This window comes from Zonotrichia leucophrys, chromosome 1A, assembly GCF_028769735.1.
Source record: "Zonotrichia leucophrys gambelii isolate GWCS_2022_RI chromosome 1A, RI_Zleu_2.0, whole genome shotgun sequence".
NCBI classification, from domain to species: domain Eukaryota; kingdom Metazoa; phylum Chordata; class Aves; order Passeriformes; family Passerellidae; genus Zonotrichia; species Zonotrichia leucophrys.
In genome coordinates, this window is record NC_088170.1 from 56,701,437 (window position 1) to 56,725,972 (window position 24,536).

At 40.9% G+C, this 24,536-nt stretch overlaps 1 protein-coding gene across 1 annotated transcript in view; it reads right to left on the minus strand.

Annotated features, from left to right (window-relative positions):
- Positions 1 to 12,730: 12,730 nt before the first annotated feature.
- GRAMD4 (GRAM domain containing 4) overlaps positions 12,731 to 24,536 on the minus strand; it is a 76,518-nt gene continuing 64,712 nt past the window's right edge. The window contains exons 15-19 of the mRNA XM_064702800.1: positions 20,640 to 20,787; positions 20,090 to 20,183; positions 18,944 to 19,028; positions 17,166 to 17,234; positions 12,731 to 16,610 (exon numbers count right to left, since the gene is read on the minus strand). Coding sequence (XP_064558870.1) covers positions 16,509 to 16,610; positions 17,166 to 17,234; positions 18,944 to 19,028; positions 20,090 to 20,183; positions 20,640 to 20,787 — 498 coding nt within the window. The 3' untranslated portion in view covers positions 12,731 to 16,508. The remainder of the gene's footprint in view (positions 16,611 to 17,165; positions 17,235 to 18,943; positions 19,029 to 20,089; positions 20,184 to 20,639; positions 20,788 to 24,536) is intronic.

Below are 24,536 nucleotides of genomic sequence, written 5' to 3' on the forward strand. Positions count from 1 at the left end.
GAGACCCCTGCAAGCACAGAGCTCCTTCCTGCTGCATTCTGGCTCCACAGATGCATTACCAGGGAGAAAATGCAATAGCAAATCCTTTAGTCTTGTTCATCTGTTAGTCAAATAAACAGAGAGGGAAGCTGGTTAATTTGGTAACAGGAAGTCTTTCCTCACTGAAACAACACAGGCAATAAATAACCATTCAGTGGGTTTTTGTTTGTTCGCTTCATTGCTCTGTGACTCTGACAAAAGATAATTTATCTGGCATTACATTTAAATGAAGAAAAACATATCTATTCATTAATACAGAAATCATATGGGGAAAACTGAAGACATTTGCAAAGAAAGATCGTAATGGAAAATAAAACACACACAATTTATAACTGACTTTAATCCTTTTTCTCCTTTCTTTTGGACAAGCTCATTACAGAAGGAGAACTGAATTTCTGCAGTAGCTGCCTTTGCTCACAGGCCTCTGATGAGCAATCAGCCCTGTGCACTGAAGCATAAACCCTATATGTGTACAGAAATTCATAGTTCAACAAATTCCCCAGATCAACCTGGAGATGGAATAACAACAGAATTAGATGTGTTATTAGAGATAGTGACCCAACACCTTCATTTTTCTCCTTTCATTTACCTTTCCATTTGCCTGCATCCAAAATGACAAGCTGAGTCTGCTTTCACTCAGTCCCTTCTGTGATGAATTGTTTGATGAAACAATTTCTGCAGGCCAAAAATATTACGGGTTTCTTTTTAATTTTGATGTTGATTTTCTTGCGTTGGTATTCACATGGAAGCCACATATGGATGGAGGAGATAAAGGAAAATGTCACATTGTGCAGGCTTGGAATTAAAATAAAGTTCTTGCATCACAGTCTTTTTCATGAGGCAAAACACTCGCAAGATCCTGCATTTCTTCCACTTTTCTAAGAGGGATTACTCATGGAGTTCATCTTTGCCAGTGAAAGCAGCAGCAAGTTTGGAGTGGAACAGGCTCAATAATGTTAGTATCTCTTGTTGTCTACAAAGTTGTTGGAGAATTTTGCTCAGATATGGCTTGAAGGAAAGAGGCCATGAAAATATACAGCTGATGGAAAAGTGAAAGGCAGCTGTAAGCAGCAATTCTCAAGCCTGTTTCCCAGGCATGTTTCTGTAAACAGCAAGAGTTCTCAAGCCTGTCTTCAATAACAAGTAAATACCTTGTCCTTGCATAAAGTATGGGAAAGCAAAGTGACAAACATGGAGGCCTTGAGAATCTTTCATATATCAGGGTGAGAACACAAATCTTGGTTTCAATAACAAACCACAGGTATTGAAAACAAATGAGGGGTTAATGTGTAATCTGTGACCAATGATGAGCTCGAGTTTTGCAATATATATGAACTTAATTAACACCATTATAAAAATGTGCATGGTTGATCAATAAATCGGAGTTCGATGCTGGTCAGTTAGGATGGGTCAACTTCCTTCACTTCAATACAAAGTAAACTTCTTATCTAAATGTACTCCCTCCACATGAGCCTGCCACTGTGACCCTGGTTATGGCAATTTCCAATTGGCAGCTCCAGAGCCTCTATGGTGCCTGAGCCACAGCAATGGGCAGCTCCATGACACCAACAATGTGGTTCATGGAGATGCCCATTGCAGTCTGGTTTTGGGAGCCATAATCCTGATACCTCTGGTTCATCAGGGTCATCAGCAGCCTGCTGCAGTAGGCAGATACTGATATCAAATTATAAGGATATGTTAGGTTCAGCATTTTTTGGGTACCTTTGCTCACCTTCTTCAAACCAGTCAAACCAAGTATTATATAAAAATAATACACATACTCTATTATATGTGTATATGTATAAAATAAGGAAAGGGTGGCAGTGTCAATTTTGGATTTACTTCAAGCACCTGTCCTACAGAGGGTGGACCAAGGAGCAAGTGTTGCACTATCAAAGCATGGCTGGGCCTTGATGACACCAGAGTTTTTCAGGAACATGCTGCCCAGCTCCCAGCCTCTCAGAGCTGTTTTCTGGGGAGAGACTCCTCACTACACATTGCATGCTGCCACAGGCTGTCAGCACTGTTTGTGAATCAACAAGTAACACAGTTACCCCCAGGTAAAGGGAAGAAGGTCACACAAAAATATAAAATCAATACCTCACTTTTTCTAAATTTAATTTAAGTTTATTTTACAATTCATTGTAGCTGGAACCAGTGGCAGACAGACTCTAAAGCCAGGTGCTGAGACAAGAGTATTTCCTGTTGTGCCTCCTGCCATGGAAAGGCTGCTGTAAGCACCAGCCTCTTGTCTCTGAAATTAGAGTTCCATCACTTGTTGAGTCACTCAGGATATAACAAGTTCTACATTTCCAGAAGTGAAAAAGAATTTGGCCTTGAACAGCAGGTGATATTTTTGTATTTCAGCTTAAACTCTTTTCTTAACAAGGAAAGGAGAGGCTTTTAATTTTCTGGGAGCCTTATAAAAATAGTCACAGTAACTTTACTTTGATAACTCCTGTCTGTCATATCTGGGACTTCAGATTCCTCTTGCCTCATACAAGTGCTAAACCAAAGGAGCATCAGCGACACCAGCAGCACAGAGTCTGCCATTTCACCTATTTAATTATTTTATCTGAGCTCTTCCCCTCCTCTGCCAGCTGGCCAATATTTTTAAGATTTTCAGTCACTAAAATATCTTTTAGAGCATATTTCATTAAGTGGGAGACTTTGGAGTCATGCCCTCGATGTGTAACTTTAGTGAGGACAAATATTTGATGACCCAGTGTGCAAGGGGGTGGCACTGCAGGGTAACCCTATCCCTGATTACACCTTGCCACTGGCCAAGGGGTGATGCCTGTCACCTGCCTGTGTCAACTGTGCCTCTCTGGTATGGCAACCAGGGTCCTTTGTTTCCACACAAGACCTGCCAGCTGGGTGGCAGCATGACTGCTTCTGAGGACCTGAGAGCCCAAAAAGTTTGGGAACCAAGTTAACTTTGGATTTCCCTTCCCTGGTACCACCTCAGCAGGACCAGATCCCTCACAGAGCACAATTCTGATGTGACACCAGTGCTGGAGGATGCCCCTGAAGGTATTTTAATTAGTTCAGGCTGGCTTGTTCTGCCATAGTGGTTCACAAAGGCCCCACAGCTTCATCATCTCAGAGCTCTGAGCTGATGTCTTTGATAGCAGTTTGCATCAGATCTGTTTGCCATTAAATCATTAGCAGCCCATAAAAAATGAAAATAAATCAGGCTATTATTCCCCAGACTTTGGTCATTTCCTAATCTCATGAAACACACGAAAATAGCTATGCTAATGATATTGTTATGAATTTGGTTTTCTTGCTCATCATTACAATTTTAAAGTGGCTTAAATGGACTAGTAGTCACCATAGCAACAAAGCAGCGCTCAGGGGGACTACTATCAAGAGAATTTGATGTCTTAAACGGGTATGTGGGGGTTTTTTTACATCTTTTCAATGAAATCTGGAGGTTTTTTCTGACTTTGAACCAGATAACAGACCTGAAACAACCAGGAAGAAAATATGCACATTCTCATAATAGCGCTGAATATCCCCAAATCTACACTTGTTATTTATTGATGCAAAGTTTAGGGGGCATGAATAGGGAAGCAAGTAGGGATTCGTCCACCAGGAAGGATTTAAGCATGTGTGGATAAAAAATGCATTCCAGTTGCAAAAAGACAGTGTTGTACCTGGGGAAGCAAATAACTGAGGTCTGCAGGAAGATCACAGTGTCTTGCTGTGCCTCAGCCTTCAGAGACATTTTTATAATAACCTTTCCTGCTTCTACCTCCTCCTTCCATTGCTAAACATTCAAAGACTCTTAAAATTACTTGTCACAGTATACAGCACAGTCTAATATGGTTACTTCAGTTGTTCCTTAGATACTGACAGCAACAGCTAATTATATTAGAGATGAGATATAATTTTTTTTTTAATGTTTGCTACTGCCTGGCTAAAAATGTTTAGATCAATAATGACATTATCTGTTGTCTCTTTCCTATCTTTGCCTGTTTTCTGGAAGATATGATGTGTTTCAGGAAAAAGCAAATTGAATGTGAGTTATAACAAAATTATTACTGTAATTTTTAAAAATATTGAATCAGATCTGCATATACATCTGACAAACTATTGGAATTAAATACCAGTATTGCCGGGTGGAACGTGCCTGGGCTCATCTGGGCCTTGCTGAGGCGGCCACTGCGGTGGTTTCACCTCAGAGACACCTTTGGCTGGCTGGATGCTGCAGCAGGCACTTGGGACAAGTGCAGGCAAGCGGGAGCTCAGGTTTGCCTCTGGCAGAGAGGATTCAAGGCGAGGTGAAGGAAAAGGAGTCGGGTTCTGCTGGAGGGTTTGACCCAGAGTTTTATTCCTGGCACACAGGCCTCTGAATGCAGCAACAGCTCCAACAGAACAGGGAAACCGCGTGGTTGGTGTGTCTTTTAACCCCAGGGACAGGGGAAGGGAAGGGGTAGGGACCCCACCAACCAGGTAAGGTGGGGGAGAGTCTCAGGAGACAAATGGCACCTGCATGGCCCAATGTCCCCAGGGCTGAGAGGCATCTTTTGAACTTCACCAATCACAGATGGCCTTGCTGGCCTACCGAGACTGACGGACAGGTCAGCAGGGGGCAGGGGAGGGGTAGGGAGAGGTTATTGGCACACCTGGGGAAAGAACCGGGATGACTGAGACCGGCTACTACATCACACCACAACCACAAACCCTCTCAATAAAAACCCCTTCTGTGAAAATCAACCCACCTGCAGCTGAGGCTGGAGTGCTGGGATGTTCCATGCACCCTAAACCGGCTCATGGCAGCAGGACTGGATACAGGAGGGAAGCCAGAGGCCAGTTTCTGCTTGGGCAGATATTTATCCTTACCTTGTTTTGCTCTCCCTCCCCAGAATGCCTGACATCAGTAACCAGGCAATGTAGACAGCAGGTACAGGCAACACACCTGCCTGTGTGCAGGCCTCATTTAGCAGCCTTAGGGCACAGGGTTTGCCATGCACAGCTCCCTCCAGCCCTGTAAAACCCAGTGGTGTCTGCTCAGGAGGGGCTGCCCCTTGGTGTGCCACAGAGCTCAGGAGCCACGTCCTGCCATTCAGAGCACCAGGAGTGCCCTGTGGGGCTCAGAGCCCAGGAGGGAGCTGTGGGTGAGGGAGGCTGGGGAAGCAGTGGGGAGCTACCCCAGCCATGCTGGCCAGCCCCTGGGGCAACAGAAATTGCACTCTTGAGGGTAAAGACATTTTCCAAGCGATTTTCCACCTGTTGTCCTTGTTAGAACCTAAGGAACCAGCACACATCCAGCTGGAGTTGAGGCCTCTCCATCCCTCTCCTGCCTACATATGCCAGACTCCTGTGTTGGGGGGTGTGGGATAACATTTACTTCAGCCTTTAGCCTCCACCTTGGTACAAAAGCTTTCCAGTATTACAGAGCACTTGGATTAACAACATTGCTTCTTGTGACAGTGTTCACAGGGGTCCAAGGAAGAGGGAAGAGATGAGGATCTGACTCCATGTTTCAGAAGGCTTGATTTATTATTTTATGATATATATTATATTAAAGCTATACTAAAAAAATAGAAGAAAGAATTTCATCAGAAGGCTAGCTAAGAATAGAATAGGAAAGAATGATGACAAAAGCTTGTGTCTCAGAGTGTCCAAGCCAGCTCACTGTGATTGGCCCTTAATTAGAAACAACCACATGAGACCAATCACAGATGCACCTGTTGCACTCCACAGCAGCAGATAACCATTGTTTACATTTTGTTCCTGAGGCCTCTCAGCTTCTCAGGAGGAAAAATCCTAAGGAAAGGATTTTTCATAAAATATCATGGCTACAGCTTCTCTTCTTGGAATGGGCAGAGTTTTCTTATAAAGGACTTAGGTGCCTGCCAAAACTTGCATCTCAATGCCACTGCAATCACTGGGCACAGGGACCTTTTCCAAGACCTACGCAGTAGCCAGATACTATTTTCACCTCATTGCTGATGTGCAAGTCGAACCTGCCAAGGAGATCTAAAGCAGCACAATGAACTCCAAGTTCCTTCCCTTCATTTTTAAATACTTGCAGAGGGAACCAGCCCAGGGCTCAGGGAGGATGCAGGCTGTCTTCAGCTATGAGCTGAATGCTCTCCACCAGAAGAGCTCACAAAAAACCACATTGTTAAAAATCCCACCCCAGAGGCCTCAGAGGTGCCCAGGTGAGCAGTATTGTGGGTGATGGAGACTCCAGCTTCAGCACAGTGCAATCCTTGTGCCCCATGGGAATGAGCAGCTCTTCCCCATTCTGTGCCCAGAACATGTCACCCCACAGCTCAGCAGGCTCTGCATGTTACACACCACAGCAGACAACAGTGCCTCTGCTTATTAAAAACACAAAATTAGACAAACCACAATGTTGCTTTTCCTGAAGAGAGCGTCAAAACCAACATCTGATAAGTATGCTTCATTTCTCACAGGGGCTTCCCTTCAAATTGGTTAGAAACCTCACTCAGCAGCTGTATGTCAGGAAAAAACTAACAAAGGGAAAGGACATTTAAATTACCTCAACCACATCAATATTAAGAGCAAATGGAGACCAAGGGTCCCCTGAGCCCAGACTGGCAAATCCCCCTGGCTCTGACAGCCACATTTCGGATCTGCAGGCTTAAGCCTTAAAAGGAGAGCCTGGGTAGTTCCTCCACTTCAGGAACTATGAAACCAGACAGAAAATTGATCTAATAGAAGAGGATAAAAGACATGGGACAGGGGAGACACTCATAACGGTGTCCCTCTCTCTTCACCATGGCTGCTCTCAGGATTTTGACACAAGGAGAGTCTTCTCCTGTCAGGTGCTCAAGTCTTTGTTCGTTGACTCATCCACCCCTGAGCAACCCAGTGCAATCACCAAAATAACACTCCTGAAAGCAGGAGAAAAGTGTCTTTCATTAGGGCTTTCTTGGCAGCATAACTCCTAAAAACAAGAACAAAAAAGTAGCTGAAACCTGGCATCTATATTCTGGTAATATATTCCCCACCAAAAACGTTAGCAGCAAGGAGGATTAAAATACAGCATTATAAAGTATTTCAGCCATAGAATAACATAAATAGCTTATAAAGTGTGATATGTTTCCGTGTGGGGCTAACAGATCAGTTTCCCAGGTCTGTCACAGGAACCCCTCAGCCTCAGCAGCACTGAGAGACAACCCAACCCAACATTCCCCACCCTGCTCTGGTGTTGGTGGGCTCCACAGCTCAGGCAGCTCATGCTCTCAAAAAGCAGGGGGACAAAATCATAAAGACCAAGATAAATACAGCAGATGCTGAGATCTCTGCAAGGATGCAGATCTGGGGTGTTTACGTGCAAGGTAGAATTCTTTCCAGGCTGAGGATATGGGGAGTACCAGGAGCAGGACATCCCCCATCTAATGTGAGTTAGTCCTATCTTGGTTTAAAAAATAGCAAGCATTAGCAACTGTGTACACCTGCAAAATATTTATATTCAGGCATTTGTGTACTAGGATCTGGGAAGCCTGAACTTTTTCCCAGCAGCCGCTGCTACTGCTGCAACCCACAGCACATCTTACATCTCAACTTAAAGATGAGATTTTTTGCAAAGATACAGGACAGCAGCAGGTTTTTTACATGGCTTAACAACCCGGTCCTGTATCTACTTGCATTTTATACCACCTCAGCAGTGCCACCACCCACCAAGCCACACAGTGGCACTCGGCCCCTGTGGGAGCGTGATGTGGCTGGAGGCAGCTTTGGGAGCTGCAGTGGGAAAGCTGCAGGGGCAGGATGGGCTGGGTGGGCAGCAGGAGCAGGCGGAGTGGGGCTGAGGGTCTGGAAAAAAGAGGGCTAAGCTGTGCCAACCTTCATGTGAATGTATCTGCTATGCACAGAGTGGTATTTTCAGTGCACACAGCTACATGTCCACAGGAACACATGCAGAAAGAAGGTAAAATTGAAGAGTAACATGGGCTAAAAATGCAAATTAAATCAAAACCTTTTAAAATTTAAATTTAACATTGTCCAAGGTCCTTATTCATGGTTTTTAGAATGAAAACATGCCACACACCAGACAACATGCCCTCTGCTTCTTCTGCATGGAGGCTGTGAAACAGCCATCTCCTCCTTGGAAGCTCCTGCTTCCAAGAGGGATGAGTCTAACCCAGCACAGCCCCTGAGACAACATGCTCAAACAAAAAAGCCCATGACCTCTCCTGGCTGTATTTCCTGCCTCCTCTCTACCCATCCCTGCTCTTATTGCAATGACCCCAAAAATTTGATGAGCAACAGCCACTCATCTTTTTGCCAGCTCTAGTTGAAATTTTGAGGGAAGGAGCTGGGAAAAAGTCAGTGCTTGAAGGAATTGGATTTAGCAGATTAAACACACCTCTAACAACGGCATCCCGATTCTTTAAATATTTGCACAATCAAATGCAGGTTGCACACATGGACGTTTTAGCTCGGTTTCTTTGCATTATCCTTTATTACTATATGCTCAGGATTAGCCCTTAACATTTATCCAAGTTATATTCAAAAGTTACCTCTGAAATCTGATGGACATTGCAAACCTGACAAGGGGAACACAGAGGTAATTGTATGTCAGATCCCTTATGGCCACCAAGACCATACCTGGGCTGCAGATCCAGGGCAGCCTGTAACACCTCCTGTGCTTTCTGGAAAGGGGGATAATGCACTGCTCTTCTTCTCACTGCTCTCATCCTGTGCTGGGCTCCTGCCCTTTCAGGAGGGTTTGGTGAGCCCCAGAATTGGCATAAGATAGGAAGCAGGAGGCAGGGAGCTCAGTTTGGCATGAAACCACAGGCATCTCAAAATGTTTGCTTGAGCAGAGCTCAGGTTTTTTCAAGGTGTTTACCCAGCTGGACATGGAGCCTGGCACTTCTGTAGAAGCAAGTGTTGACAGGCTCCTGTCATTTCCCAGCCAGGAGATGCACAGTAAGTCTTCACTAAGCTGTCCACATTGTCAGGATATAAAACAATAAAATTTCTCATACAGTAGAAATAAATCTTAAGCAGGAGTTAGTAAAGCAGCAAGTTTAAGATGTTTGCTGAGGTTTAGAGGATTTTATGTTTATTTTCCCGAGAAGTCCCGAAAACTGGGATTTGCCACCTTGCATGATGACCATAATGGTCATATTTGAAAATGTTTGTATTACAGCAATGCAGTCAAGCTAGATTTTTAATATAGACATTCTTTATACACTTTTTGGCATATTTAAATGAAGAGTCTCAACATATTTATACAGCTTTGAAGACAGTATCTCCCCTTTTTCCAAAAGTCTTCCTGAACCCTGCTCAGCCACAGATGGTGTGAGGAGCACCCACAGTCATCACAAATCCAGTTTTGGACTCAAAGCTGCCTCTCCCTCATATCCCATCTGTCTTCCCCTCACCATCTCAGCCCTGCATCACACAGGTGAAGTTCAGGGCTTAGCTGTGCTTTGCTTCCCTTGGAAAGTGCCCAGAGCCACTCACCTTGCAGAAGGATTTGAGCACAGACCCAGCTGCCCCCACTCCATGAGCTGTGCATCAGGGCTGCTATTTTGGTCAGTCACAGGGGTCAACACCCCATGAGAGCAATGTGAAGTTCCCTCCTTGAGCAGGAAAAGGGCTTTTTAAGGCATCTCCCCTGCCAGGCGAGTGTTGGGAGTAATGATGACATCCTGTGTAGCTTTGGAAACTTCTAGAGCATGTCCACTAACCAACACCAACACACTTCCTGTAGGCATCCCAAATGCAGGGTATGGCAAGAAAAAAACATCTGAAACACAGGAAAGCCTTGCATTATGAGAGTAAAGAAAGGTAAATATACACATTCACACTTCATGAGAAATGTCCAGTGGAGGCTGCTGTAAGCTCACACTCCAGGACCCATCAACAGTTTTTTCCCGAATAACATCTAGAAGATTTAATCCTTTTTACTTTTTTTTTCTTATAAGGGCTTCTTTTCACCCCAAATACTTCTTGTATATATCCCCTTTCTACAAATATATAACTTGCATGATATTTTTAAGGATTGTTAAGTTCAGAATCAACTCATGACTCTTATTCCTGCTGTGTGCCTGGTTAATATCTGTGACTGGCCAAAGACATTTCTGGGCAGGGGCAACATTTTTTCATGAAGCAAAACCAACACTGAATACAGTTGCTTTGTTCACAGACTTTATACCAGGAATCCTTCCCAAATACTCATCTGACATCTAAACAACCTAGGGAGAGAGGATTTGCAGAATTTCTTACTGACTTAGCCACAATGGGTTAAAACCTCACACCCTGTGCTCAAAAGATTGGCATGGAGATGCCTCAGCAAATAGCTTAGGCTCAAACATTCCTTCCCAAACACCATTTTGCAGCAGGCAAAATCATCTATATCTACATTTGCTCCTCTGCAGATACATGTTTTGCTCAACCAATGCTTGTCCCTGTAAAACTGGCTTTTTCAAGAAGAGATTGTTTGCTTTAAATAACTCACTCCACAAGTTAAAGAAGCATCTTCTTTCCCAGTCATGTAGATGATCAGGAGCAAAGACACGACAAATTAGCTTGAGGAAATGGAAGCCACTGAGTAATCCAAACCAGCAGACATAGCAATTTAGCTCCAATTTATACAAAATGGAAGATGTAAGAGGTGAAGGCAGCTTTAGTGAACTTGTGGCATGCTCACTGCGACATGGTCCATCAGTATCTCTAAATAATCAGAACTGAAATAATATTTATATATAATTATAAATAAAAAAATAACAAAAGAGTTATTTTTGTGAGAGGAAGAAAACTGGAACAATGCTGAAGGAGAAAAACAAAGGTCAGAGGAACCAGTGGAAAAGTTCTCAATTCAAAACTGTCACAGAAAAGGAGAAATTTGGGACATTTGGGAATGAAAAAAGAGCAACTTTTATCAATATCTGATATGGAATAGGGAAGGATAGTGAAAAAGGAAAGCTGAAGGAAATCATTATCCATATGCAACTATATGTCACAGAAATTGGAAAAAATAGAAGGAACTTCAATAGAGAATACAAAAGCAGAAATTTTGCCTAATGCACATCTCAACTAGGCTTTGCAGCTTTCAAGGTACAGAAAAGTGCCAGCTATTTAAAAAACAGGAAAAGGTATTTATCTATCCCTAATCTCTCTGCTTCCCAGTCAAAGTCAACGTGACTAAATACAGCATCAGTTCAAGCTAAATCTAGTATTAAAGACATGCTCATAACTACGTCCTTCAGGCACTGCATTACGCCCACCTGACTTCTGGAGCATCCACAAATCAGTGAGGACACTGTTGCAAGGGACTGATCCCTTTGCAATATCCCAACCTCTCTAAGACAAAAAAATCAACTTTTTACATCTGTATATCTTATGTTTCAAATAAAAATATTAAAAAGCCTAAGATGAGCCAATAATTAATGCACTAAACACTTAGCCTAACCTAAAACTAAGGAGAGTAGTTTAGTGAATCCAAGGATTCAGCAGAAGAACTCAGACTTAACTTGAAAATTACTTAAAAGTAACAGCAAAAAAGCCCTCAGCTTCTCCAAGCTGAAAGCTGAAACTGCCCTTTATCATTAACCCAGGGCTGCCCAGGCCATGCCTTGCTCAGGTGCACTGAGTCACCGTGCGTGGGTGACACTGCAGAGTGTGGCTGGAAAGCCTTTCTGCAGCAGGAGCTGGAGTACAGGGACAGCAGGTGAACAGCTCATTCAGCTCCATTCTGTCTTCCATGGGCTGCTGCAGTGACCTTGGCACAGCAAGCACTGTTTTCACGCAGACCAAGTCCCCTCAGACATACCATGGTGTCTATAGCCGAAACCAGACTGCCAGGCTCCACAATTTCCTTCCACAAAGCCTCAGGCAGGTGGGATTGAATCCAACCGCTGTGAGTAGTGCTGCAGGTGCAACTCACCTTGTACAAACACTTAACAAAGAACACATTAAACCAGTAAGAGAGGGAAGTTAAGTACTCTCTGAAAAAGTTAAGTATTGTCAGAACACTTAAAATAACAGCCTAAAACACCATTATACCACCAGCTGCATTGCTGCCACCAGGAGAGAACTAAATACTGAAATAAGGAGAGCAACACACTTTAACTTGTGCAGGATCCATCCCAGACTGGTCTATTTCAGCTGAGCCAAGCACTTGGAGCATTGCAGAGGCAAACAAAGGGGCAGGATGGGCTGCTGTGAGCAGGGAGCTGAGGTGACACAGAGGCTGCAGAGCAGCTGCTCCTGATGAGGGAATGCTGCTCCTGATGAGGGAATGCTGCTGCTGAGCACCCCTCCTGCACACCCTTGGGATGGAAAGGGCTTGTCCCTACCTCTGGCAGCACAGTGGAGTGGAGTTCTGGCTGACAGAATCTTGTACTCCTCCCAGCACTCTTGTGTCATCCATGCCCTCCTGCAGTGGCATCGTAAAAATCACTGTTTGCTTTTCCATTCATTAAATTAACCATGTAACTACAAAGGGACTGATGTACTCACAGAAAATACTATCATACACACCAAAATATACATACACTCTACAATAAAGTAACAGAATTATTTTAAATAAAATTCCAGTTCCTTGGGCTTCAAAAGCAATGACACCCACCCGCCTCCCCCCAGAGATGGCTGTGAATCTGCAAAAAGCACTAATTTACTTTGTTCCAAGAAATCAGGTGTAGTTTTGATAGATAAATAACTGAAATTTGCAAGAAGCATTAGCACAAAGCATTTTTAGGTTTATTTAAATAAAAATTATAATTTATACAAGACTTTTTAAACAAACAAGATTTTCTTAAAAAATGTACAGGGCAAATAATTTCATTATTTCAATTATTCGTACAGTATAAGTCTTCTGTCGAACAAAAGTTACACTGATAATGAATTATTTACAATTTCAAAATATAGACTCAAACTTCAGACATAAAAATTTTAACATCCATTATATTTCAATGATTAGTAGAAATTAAACATCTGCCAAAATGTACAGAGTTCAATAAAAACTACCAATGTTTTCAAACAGGTTTAAGTAGCCAAAAATCAGGTACATCCTTTCATCTCTTCACAGTCGGGTAAAATTCCTTTTCTCTTTGTCTGCAGAACGAGGGTGGAGTTTTGCTGCTGGCATCCTGTGTGATGTTGCTACTAATAAATAGCTTGTTTCATTCAATCTTGCCTCAAAAAAGCTACAGTGCACAGAAAGGCATGATTTCATATTTCAGCTTGTTTCTCTTTTGAATTTAAATGGTCAGTGATAAAGAATTAGTCAGTTTTCATCTCCCTTTTTTATTGTCTTTAAAAGGGACTCAAACTAACCAATGAACTTCTAAAGAAGTTAAATCCAATTACACGTGAATGATCCAGACATCCACAGACATGAACAGAATTGCAAATATAAACAGCAATCAGACAGACAGAATGACAAGAACATCACTTTCAGCTATTTAAAGCACTTTACATTAAGTGTTCCGACCCAGCCCGTTTCTGAAGGGCACCAGGCTGTACTGCAGAGCTAAGCGGGAAGATTGGAATTTGAGGTGGGAGCTGCAGTGTGATCACACAAGTGCAGGATGCATTCACTCACTGCCCATCCCCTGCTGCCCTCCAGAGGGTGCAGCAGGAGAGAAAAGCCCGAGTAAACACCCAAAGGTCACCTCCAGTCTCTGAAACCAGGGACACCCCGGGAGGAGCAGCTGTGCAGCAGGGAAACCGGATAACCCAATGTAAAGTGAAATTTGAAAAGTATGTACACACATGTCTGTCAATTATATTACAGCTCTATTAAAAAAAACCAAACAAAGAAATCCAGTCTGTTTTCTCTACACTAGAACCAATGTTGCATTGCAGTTTGCACTAGGTTTGCTGCTTTAAGGATTGCTAAATTTAAGTTCCCACTGTTAAAGCGTGGATTCATTTCAAACATCAGCACATCAGACTTTATAAGACATTTCTAATTTCTTCGTTCAGAAAATAAATTTTAAGAGTGTATTGTACACATGAGGCATTTCAGTCTGGGAAAAGGATAATGCTATCTTTTCTCCCTCTGGGAAGCCTAGGTGTGGTTCATTGTCCTGGCACCAGCAGTGTAGATCCTATAGCTCCTCCAGGAACCAGAATCTAGGAGAACCCTGGACACGAGGGTCACCAGTGAAGGGTGGAGGAGGTAATAAGTGCAAGTCAACTGATTTCCTACTGAAACTGCTGTTATGATCAGAGTGAAGGTATAAATTACACTTGAAAAATGATACAAAAATAAGAAAAAGAGCATGCTCTCTGTAAAAAATATAGTTTTCTGTTTTTTCAAAAAAAAAAAGGATAACCTTAAAACACATCCAAGGGATTTTCTTCTTAAGACAAAATGAATGAATCTGATTAAGATTTATATAACATTAAGCTATTTTAATGCCTATTTTTTAGCTGCACTTGCTATTCAAGGAAGATTCTAGAAAGAAAAGCCAAATTATAATATGTAGCAATTACAAAAAAGATATTAACTGATTTTAAAGTAGTTTTGATGAGAAAGATTTAAGATCAATAATTTTTTCTTAAACACATAACCTGAATGTGTAAAGTTATGAAACCATAAACTGTCAAGCTACATCCACTTTAAACGGTGGCAAAATGGATTTCCCACCAGTTCACTTGTATTTGAAGTTTCCAGGCCCTGAGTTACAGCATACCAAAGGTGGTCTTAGAAATGCACCCATTTTTCAGGTCATGTACAGACATGTTCCAGTGCTACTCTAAAGTGAGAACTTGAAAATTGCATTTTAACCGTTACAGTGGCTTCTCCCCCATTCCTGCTTACATTTCCACCCAGGGCATACCCCATCAGTGTTTCACTTTACAATACTCAAACAAATTATGATATTCAACACAATTGCTTCATAAAAAATTTCTATTAAGTTCTCATATCCTACCCTTTCATGGCCAGACTAAAATAAGGTTTGTAGAGTTTGACCTCCACCTTCTTCATTACTCCTGTACTTATTGACAGACTTCAAGTTAAAACTGTGCTAAGAGTTAAACACCCTTTGGTGTTTGCTACCCCTTTCCCTCCTTCATTTTACCCCTTTCCTTACAAAGAAAGGAAATTCCTGTTTAAAAAAAAAAAAAAAAAAACCAGAGAAAAAAATCCATGAAATTAAGTCTCATTTTACATCAGAATTTGCATCTCCATTGCTTTTTTTTAGGGCCATTCATATAATGTCTGGAGACATCTATACTACTCAACTCAAAAGACATAGCAAAGGAAAAGACACTCAGGAAGGCTTGGCATAACTCCTACTGTGCTTTCATGAAAATGCAAATAAAACTCTAAACCTCTCAGATGGGTGCTATTATATAGAGTATAAAAGCTCTCTAATATTAAAAGACAAAGGTCAATATGTGCTTTGCTGCTAGACAGGCCTGAGAGAGTTTAGAGGAGTGCAGCCTTCCTGTTTTACCTGGCAGTTGGGTTTAATTGTTATTAAAATTTAGTTCTGCAAGGGGGAAGACAGAAGCACACCAACGCTCCTCAAATTATATTTTGAGAGAACTGGTGCTTTCAGTTGCTATATTATAGCATAATTTTATCACAAGGTAACTCAAGAAAAGAGCCAAATTAAAAAAGATCACATCTGAGTTTAGTTTAATCGTTCCCACCTCAACACAAAAAGCCTTCAAGTCTTTAATGCATTACATACAAATGCCTTGTACATGCAACATGTACAACAGCTGAGCCCTTCTAGGACAAGTACCTATAGAAATATATTTATAAGATGCCTAACATTTTAGGAACAACATTTTGGTGCCCTCTTTTATAAAAAGTATCTGCCTGCCTTCCATCCTCTTGCTTTGGTTAACGAGGAAAGGAAGATATAGTTACAAACTTTCTCCTCCAATTTACTGTACAAGTAATTTAAACATCTCTATGCAGGAAAAATTGAAGTTAACCAAACCAGTAAAACATCCTTCTGCAATGCAAAAATTAGCAAGGAGGAGTTACTTTAAATGCAGTTGTACATATGGAAATACTAAGAAGCTAATACTTCCTTGGTGTTGCCATTGGTTTTAATAAAGGACCCAATTAAAAACTCCAAGCTGAAGAAGGTGACTTCAGGCTGCTGCAGTCATCATTCTCACATCTCAGGGAACAACAACTAAGATAAAGGGACAAATGAATCCCTAGTGACATCAGTGGAGATAAAGGGATCAATCTGTTATAAAGTCAGGTCTCCAAGCATCTTCCCAGCTTTTAATGTCAGTAAATAAACATTAAAAGTGCTTAATGTGCAAGGCTAATAGTGATGATAGCACTTTCACTGTTTTCATTTGGTTTTTTTGTCTTTTTTTACAAAAACCTTAAAAACAAACATGAAGGCATATATAAAATACACTTGGTTTATGTAACAGATAGAATATAAACCACCAGACAAGAAAAATTATTGCAAAATAGATGAGGATGTTCATTTTTTCACTACCAAGTCATACAAGAAGGAAGTTTCCTTTAGTTCTTCCAAGATAAGACACTAGCTTTCAGTGCTGGATGATGCAGATGTGATTTTCATGTATTGGCTGAAAATTGCCTCAAAAGCTTCATCTCTGTGTACCATGGCACCAAACACCAAAGGCTAAATGGCAGAAAAAAAACACATCATGTCAGTCCACAAAGAAAAATAATTTCCTCTAGGTATATTTTCGTCAAGTCACTAGGAACAGATTAATTGTGGTAGAAATGCAGTGATAAAGACAAAATAATCCTTTTGTCTATCAAATCCTTGACCACATGGCATATTTTCTAATATTTTTCATTTCCTTAAAACCTTCATCTGAGGGCCAGGCTCTCCCACCTCAAAGCCTCCTTCCCCCCCCATGGATGCTCTCAAGCCAACAGCTTTTTGTTTCAGACTGCATAGCAGGCTGCATGCTCCTGATGGAGGGTGCTGGGGAAAAGCTTTCTGAAGTGTTAGAGTAAAACACTCCAGATGCACTAGACCAAGCTGAATATTTAATACATTAAAATTCTGAAGACAAACACACTGAATAATAGACAAGTGAATTTTTTAAAAAGAAAAACCAGCCACTGGCATAAGGGGGAAGAAAAAGCCTTTATGCTTGTGCTAACCAGAGGAGGAAAAGAAAGTAAGAAATCCAACGCAGCAATACAGATACAGCCAGCTACTTACTTTCTGTGTAGATGGTGTTGATACAGCAATACCCATCCCTGATCCCGGGAGAACAGAGAGCACTTTATACTAAAAAAAGCAAAAAGAAAGCCACACACAAAGACATAAGATACCTTCTGTACTGAACAACTGCAAAAGATGCTGCAGAGGTTACACAATCCATCACTGGCCTGTCCTCCCAACCATGACTCAGAGACATCCAGTAAAAGCAGGATGAAGGCAGCTGCCATTCTCTGGAGCCTCATTCTCCTGGCCTTGCTGGGAACTGGCCAGCCAGGACCCTCCTCTCCCCTTCCTCCCAGGAGCTGCTGGAAGCATCCCCAGCCCCCCTGTGAGCATCAGTCCTGCCCCAGCCCAGGGAGCTGAGTCAGCCATGGTGAGGGGAACACAGGCAGGGCACACACGAGATGGGCCTGAGAGCATCACCCACAGCCTCCCCTGCAGGGCACATCCACCCACTCCTTGCAGGAACAGCAAGCAGACCAGAAAAAGCTTCTTTTTCAAAATTAGATAGAAAACAGAGTATCACAGAGTCACAGCATCATTAAGGTTGAAAAAGATTTCCCACCTTTGAACACCACCATGTCACCTAAACCACAGCACCCAGTGGCACACATGGATTGCTTGCTTGTTTTTTACAAAGTCCATAAAGATAAGAAGGAATACAGTTTGCTGAACTCAGAAGTATTCACAGGGAGAAAGTGACATTCTAGTCAGACCCGGGTTCCCCACCTCCAAATAAAACCACAGTACTTTTTTATGCTTGACTGCATGATCCCTGTCTCATTAAAAACACTACACAGATGCAAAAGAAACTTTATGGCAGTAAAGGCCTACTGAACAACAAAGTAAGTTGAAGCATAACGTTTGAAAGCCATTAATATGAATTATTAATTCCAGTAGGAATGTTCAATTTGAGCATAAGCTGTCTGCTTTACAGACATGTCAAAGAAATAGAAGGAATTAATTTGAAAATCTGGAGGTACTTATGCAGTAATAGACACCAGGCTGAGGTGCTTCTTTGCTCAACATGATTTAATCTGTTGTAAGGATGCAGCAGAAAGCAAGGATGTCTGTGTTCAAGATAGGGAGAAGTTCAGAAAGGGTAGCAAAAAGTGATGTTTAAAGGCCACAGAGAGTGGTGCAAGGCACCAGTAAACCCATTAGTAACCACAGGCTGATAAATCTCAGCCAGAGAAAGGACAACACTGCCCTTGCTTTGCTTCCAACCTTCCACTTCTTGCCTCTGTTACTGATGGGTCCCAACTAGATGAAATTCCAGCCCATCACAGTCTGGCTATTCTGATGATCTAAAAATTTAGATCATTATTTATCAATTTATTCTAATGATCTACATTTCTCCACTGACAACAATCCTGCCTCCCTCTAATGCCTCTACTTTTAAGGTGGTGCATCTATCAATATCCACACTCAAACTGAAGTTAATAATACACGATTCCTGTTACCAATAGATCTTCTTAAGGCCTACACAGCTCTGGTCAACAATGGAGTTTGTAAGCAACATAACTTAAATTTTAAAAAAATCTGGGAGTGTAAGGGTTTAGTAAACTAGTTTGTCTTCATGATTAGAGCAAGTTTGCTTGTGCTGAGTCTGAAAAAGCAGTTCTGTGAAACATTCATAAACAAAGAATTACATTTCACTTATACAAATGATCAGTGGCGTGCTTTTCCAAAATAACAAAAGCACAAATGCAAAACATGACTAACTGAACAGAAAACCAGTTTTCTCCCCCATTTCCAACACCAACCAGACATACCTTCTGGATATCTGTTATGTCCGACAGCTTTATAACTTTATTTCTTTTTGATGAGCCAGATTTTGAGCTTTCAAAGCACAAGTAACTGAAAACAAGAAAAGAAAGTGTTCATTTTAATAGAGTGTTTTAAAATAAATTTCTCAAATATCTTCTTGTCTCTTCTGAAGTTTGAAATCTCACAAGTTAACTTTCAAAATAAAAAAAAGACATTCAGTTAAGTTATGTCTTCTAATTGAGCACAAGCATTTATAAATTGTAGCAGCTGGCTGGTGTGTCTGAGAGCCCAGAACATACAGTATGCATACACACAAGAATTCTTGTATTTATATCACTGCACTGAATGGTTAAACCTGACAAGCATTTTAAAGACACACAAGGGACATATATCCTTAAACAGTTGAAATACCAAATGTCAAAAGGCTTATATGTCTTTCACCATCCTAAAAGAAGATTAATGAGAAACACTGTTAGTTTCATGTTATTGTGCTGCAGACAAAAGCTCAGATTTCTTAACACTGGAGAGCAGCCTCCATCACTAGGTGACACTGCATACAGATGAGCTTTACTTCCTTTCATTACACTCCAAAGGAATTTCAGTGCACGACCCAAACAGTAATGACCATAGCTATTCAGTCCTGGGAGGCTGGGAGGTAAGCAAGGAAATTTTAAAAAACAACCACTCACCCATAAAAATGTGAATCCAAGGCTTATTTGTCAGTTTTCTTTTTTGTTGCTGGTATTTCAAGGAAGCTAAACATTCAGCTTGCTTGAAAAAAAGCCCAGACTAAGAATATTTGTCAAATAGCTGTTGATCACAATTTTCAACATTCACTTAGGTTTTAGGTTTCTATTCTAATATCTATACAGTTAGTATGTTATCCACATCAAGAGCTGCAGCTTCTAACAGCTGTCTGTACAGAGCTACTTTGCATTCCTATAAAAGCCTTTCCAAGGCAAAATCTCATCAGTTAAGCACAGCCACACACCAGGCTCAGCTCTCCCTCTCCTATGATACAGCCTTGATGCTGCAAAGCACCTTGAAATGGCATTTTTGTTTCAAAACATCATTAAAGGACCCTTTTTAGATTCAAACACTTTAATGTCTTGAATTCCCTCCTAAGAAAGGTGTGGAGTGCAATGACTCACTTTTCTGTGACATAGAGAACTCCATTCCTGATGTAGTCTGTGGGCATCTTCCGATCTCTGTTGATCAAGCAACAGCGCCAGCCATTTTCACACACTGAAAAAGGCACAACAAGAAATCTGACTTTAAGAAAATGAGACTGGCACTATCCCCAAGTCTCCTTATACAATAGAAAACACTGAATATTAAACTTTAGATACTTAAAAGTGCTTAGAAAGAAAGGCCTAAGTCTTGTGTTCTAGACACCATAACATCTGTTTTAACACTTATTTTGAAAAAAAAAAAAGAAAATAAAACCACCCACACAATTATTCCCTTTAACTTGACTACTGGATTTGCATAACCATAAAAGGAACACCAGGCTGTGCACTCTTTCCAAGAGCTGCAAGGGTATGGAATGAAAGAGACCACCTCCATTCATTCTAATTTAAAGCAAGACCTTTAAATCAAAAGCTTACACCTACACAATGCACAGAAAAGGAATTCAACTTTAAATTATCCTTGGCTTTTTACAAAATATTCTACTAATGTAGCCTTCCTGTGGCATCATACCTGGCAAAGGACGTTCATTCTCTGGCAGGTTAAAAACTTCATGGAAATTTCCTCTCTTGGTGGAATGAAAACGACTTGTGTCCTCATCTTTGCTTATTCCAGTGGGGGCACTTGAGCCCACATAACTCCTGGCAGTTGCTGTTTGAAGCTGCAGGAAAAGAAACGTTATTCCAAAATCTGAGCAGCAACATTTAAGCTACACTCTCAAAAATAATTTAGCTAACTACTCTTTCTAAAAAAAAAAAAATTGAAAATCTATAATGCAACAATTTTCATTAACTACTTCCATGAATTAACTTCAGACTAGTGCACTATGCTGCTGCTAGAGCACAAGCCTCTAATATGCTACCTGAACATAACCTTTCAAAGTGCTGCCCTTTGATGGACACACTTTGCTGGGGTGAAGCACATGGTGCTAAATGCACCTATCTTAAAATACCATTTTTCTACAGTAAAGGCTATGTCTCATTAGATACAGTTAAGTCACTGCAAACAGCTCCAATGATTGTAACTAGTGGGATTACTAACAGACAATATATTATCAGTACTTGGCTTGTTTTCAAGAGATAAACAAAGTATTACTGCACAAAAGAAGTTAGAAAGAAAAAAGAGAGGAAAAAAAGCCACACAGAACTGAGTAAGCTCATTATGAATAGAAATGCTGGAAATGAAAGGAAGTTTTCCACACTATGATCCATACCTTTTCATGCCCTGACAGCTAGCAGGAAAAGAAACAAACAACACAAATGTGACAGTGACAAAAGAAAAAAAGTGAAATCTATTTAACAGTATAATACACAGAATAAAACATGAACTGAGTGGCACTGCAAGACTTTGCTCACAAACCAAGAGACTACATACAATGAATGCAATTAAAAAAGAGTTACGAGTGGTTAGAGCACACCAGTTCAATTTATTCAGGTTGCATTGGAAGCAGTGATCTTTTCTGTTCTTTGAAGTTGCACTGAATTTTGAGAGTGTTGACACATAAAACAAAATCTGAATGGTTGCTGGCATCCTTGGGAAGGAAAAAAAGTACCATGGAGCTCCTAAAACCATACTTGAGTAAAATCTGCTTCTAACAGAGATTGAAAGTCACTGGGGACTGCTCTGGCAACAAGCCCTGCTTCTGGAAGGAGAGCAGGCAGGTTCTTTTGGACAGCTCTTCCATTCTCATCTTGGTGGGGCACCATGACTGCAGAGCTGGCACGAGCAGCTCTGCTCTCAGCCCTCCCATGCTCATGCAGTTAAACAAGTGACAAACTGACAGCATGCCAGCCCAGGACTGAGCTCTGCTGCTGTAAATGCCCGGTGCTGCTGAGGGCCAGGCAGCCTTCAGCTGCTTTTTGTTCCTCTGCACTAAATTGGCAGCACTCAACCCCTCACAGGATTTACACACTAAGGAAAGAAATCCAAAGCAAATGAAAACTTGTGAACTGCAATTGCTAACTAGAAATCAGACTGACAAAAGAGGCACAGCTGAGGGCATGTGCCCTCTTACCTGCTTAAAGGTACATTTTTAGGATACTTGTAATGCAATGATGCCTCAGGGGAAAAAAATAAAGTTAACATGGAAAGCAAATGGCTGATGGTAACTAATATCGTTTCTGCAGCGCTGAGTCCCTGGAACCAAGGAAAAGAACAGCTTCTTCAACAATCTGTGTGCAACTAAAGATGAAAAGAATTCTCTGAAGGCCTTCTTAGACAAGCTGTTTGGCTGCACATGCACACAACCAGGTGAAGCACCATGGCCCAAAATATAAAAATTATCAAAGCAAGAGGTCTAATGCTCTTTGTGCTGGAATAAGAACAATTTCTGCTCTATGCTACACTGCTTCCTACCTACCTGCTATATAAAGAGATTTAAAAAATGGGAGTTTAAACTTCAGTACCATTACCATTACATCTGGTGGCTGAAAATATGAGTAGTTCTGCCCTTTCTAGTCCTAACTAACACATGCAAATGTTTCCTCTTACCACTCAGGCTTGAGACAACCAATGGCCAATTACTAAGATAAAAGCATTTCCATAAGCCTTAAATCTAACTGTGATTGGATTTGTAATGCTGGGAGAGTCCTGATTGTCTAAAATATCACCAACAATCTGGAGGTATTCCTTTTCACCTGATCTGCCATCAGCTTTTGACATACAACCTTTACCCATCAGATACTGCTGTCAGGACTGCTCTCTAAGGACACAAGGTCAGAGTGGGGCAAAGGCAATTAATATTGCATTGTGTCTAAGTTTACTCTGCCTTGTACACTGTTGAATAATAAGGAGCCAAAGCAAATGCACACATGCTGGCACTACATGTTTTGGGCTCTGCCTTTCCCATGGAAAAAAAAAATTAAAACTCTCTTTGGTTTTTACCTTTTAGTACAAAAATCTATTTTTCATACTATGAGGTTTGCAGAAATCTCTCAAGAGGTAAGAAAGTTTCTCTAAAATTACTGAGATGAAGTTCTTGTTTTCAAAGGCATTTGGAAGCAGGTAATGCAGTCCTCTACATCCTTTCCAGGCAGATGAGCCAAGGCCACTGAGCCAGATCTGGTAGTACAAAACCCCTGTCTCTACTTGTAAAACTAAAACCACGAAGAACAGCCAAAAGGAATCATTACTCTCTAAGTTTATGGACTCAAGTTCAACAATTCAGAATCCTTCCACCTCTGAGGCAGATTAGAGAGACTCAGCAATATGATGTCACAACTACCACAGTATGTACAAGATAACCTGAAAGAGTGAGCTTTTAAGATCATCTTCTGCAAGTAAGAGAAATACAGGCCATGGATGGCTTCATCCATGTGCTTATTTACCCCTCTCATCCCCTGGAAAACAGGAACGGGAGACTCACTTTCTGTAAGAAACTGTCCTTGTCCACTTCCTTCTGAAATATTCAGTTGTGCTGCAGTTATTTTACCATCCTATGCTCCACCACCCCCCAAGCCCCAGATTTCCTCTTAATAACTGAGGGTTAATTTCTTATCCCTTTTACTTTCCGGTTGTACACCCAGGCTGAATTACTGCTCAGTACTGTGTATTACAGACAGTACTCAGAAACTCCATGAATGCAATTCGATATTGTGCTAAGAAGCATTAAGCAAATGCTAAAATGGCATTAGACTCAAGGTTTACTACAACTATTTTAATTTTTAAACTAACAAACATTGACAAATCCAGGGATATGGAAAACCCTGACTCAGTTACCACGTCAGGCCCCAAAAGAATTTACCAAGATGCACAAAGCACAATACTTAGTGATTTAACTATGACATTTTTAAAAAAAGAAAATGTACTTCTGGAGTATGACATGAAGTCATTTGTCATCACTATGCTAAAAGGTCACCTAATACAAATAACCATGAGACATCATGTCTCATATGTAAACTACCTTACTACCTTTGTAAGTGATTATCCCATTAGAAAGCTAATATACTTTTAAAAAGGTAGTTAACTACCTTAATACCTCTATAAGTGATGATACTTACAATGGTAGTAAACTAATAATTTAAAACTATAAATAAATACACTACTATAAAATAATAAAAACTAATTTCTAAATTAGAAAGCTAATATACTTTTAAAAAGGTAGTAAACTACCTTAGTACCTTTGTAAGTGATTATCCCATTAGAAAGCCAATATACTATAACATTGCATATTATATTCAAACCTTTATCTATTTTTTAACTGCACTTCATTTGGATAAGTATGTAAATTTCCACTGAAAAGGGATGTCTAAGAATAGAGAAAGTGGATACAAAAATACTGTACTTGACAACAGTATTACACAGAATGTAGATTAAAAAAATTGGTATGAATATGGATGGTGTTATATTTGTGTGTTCAGCTTCATGATTCACAGTATCTCTATACATACATACACATTTTTGATAATTGAT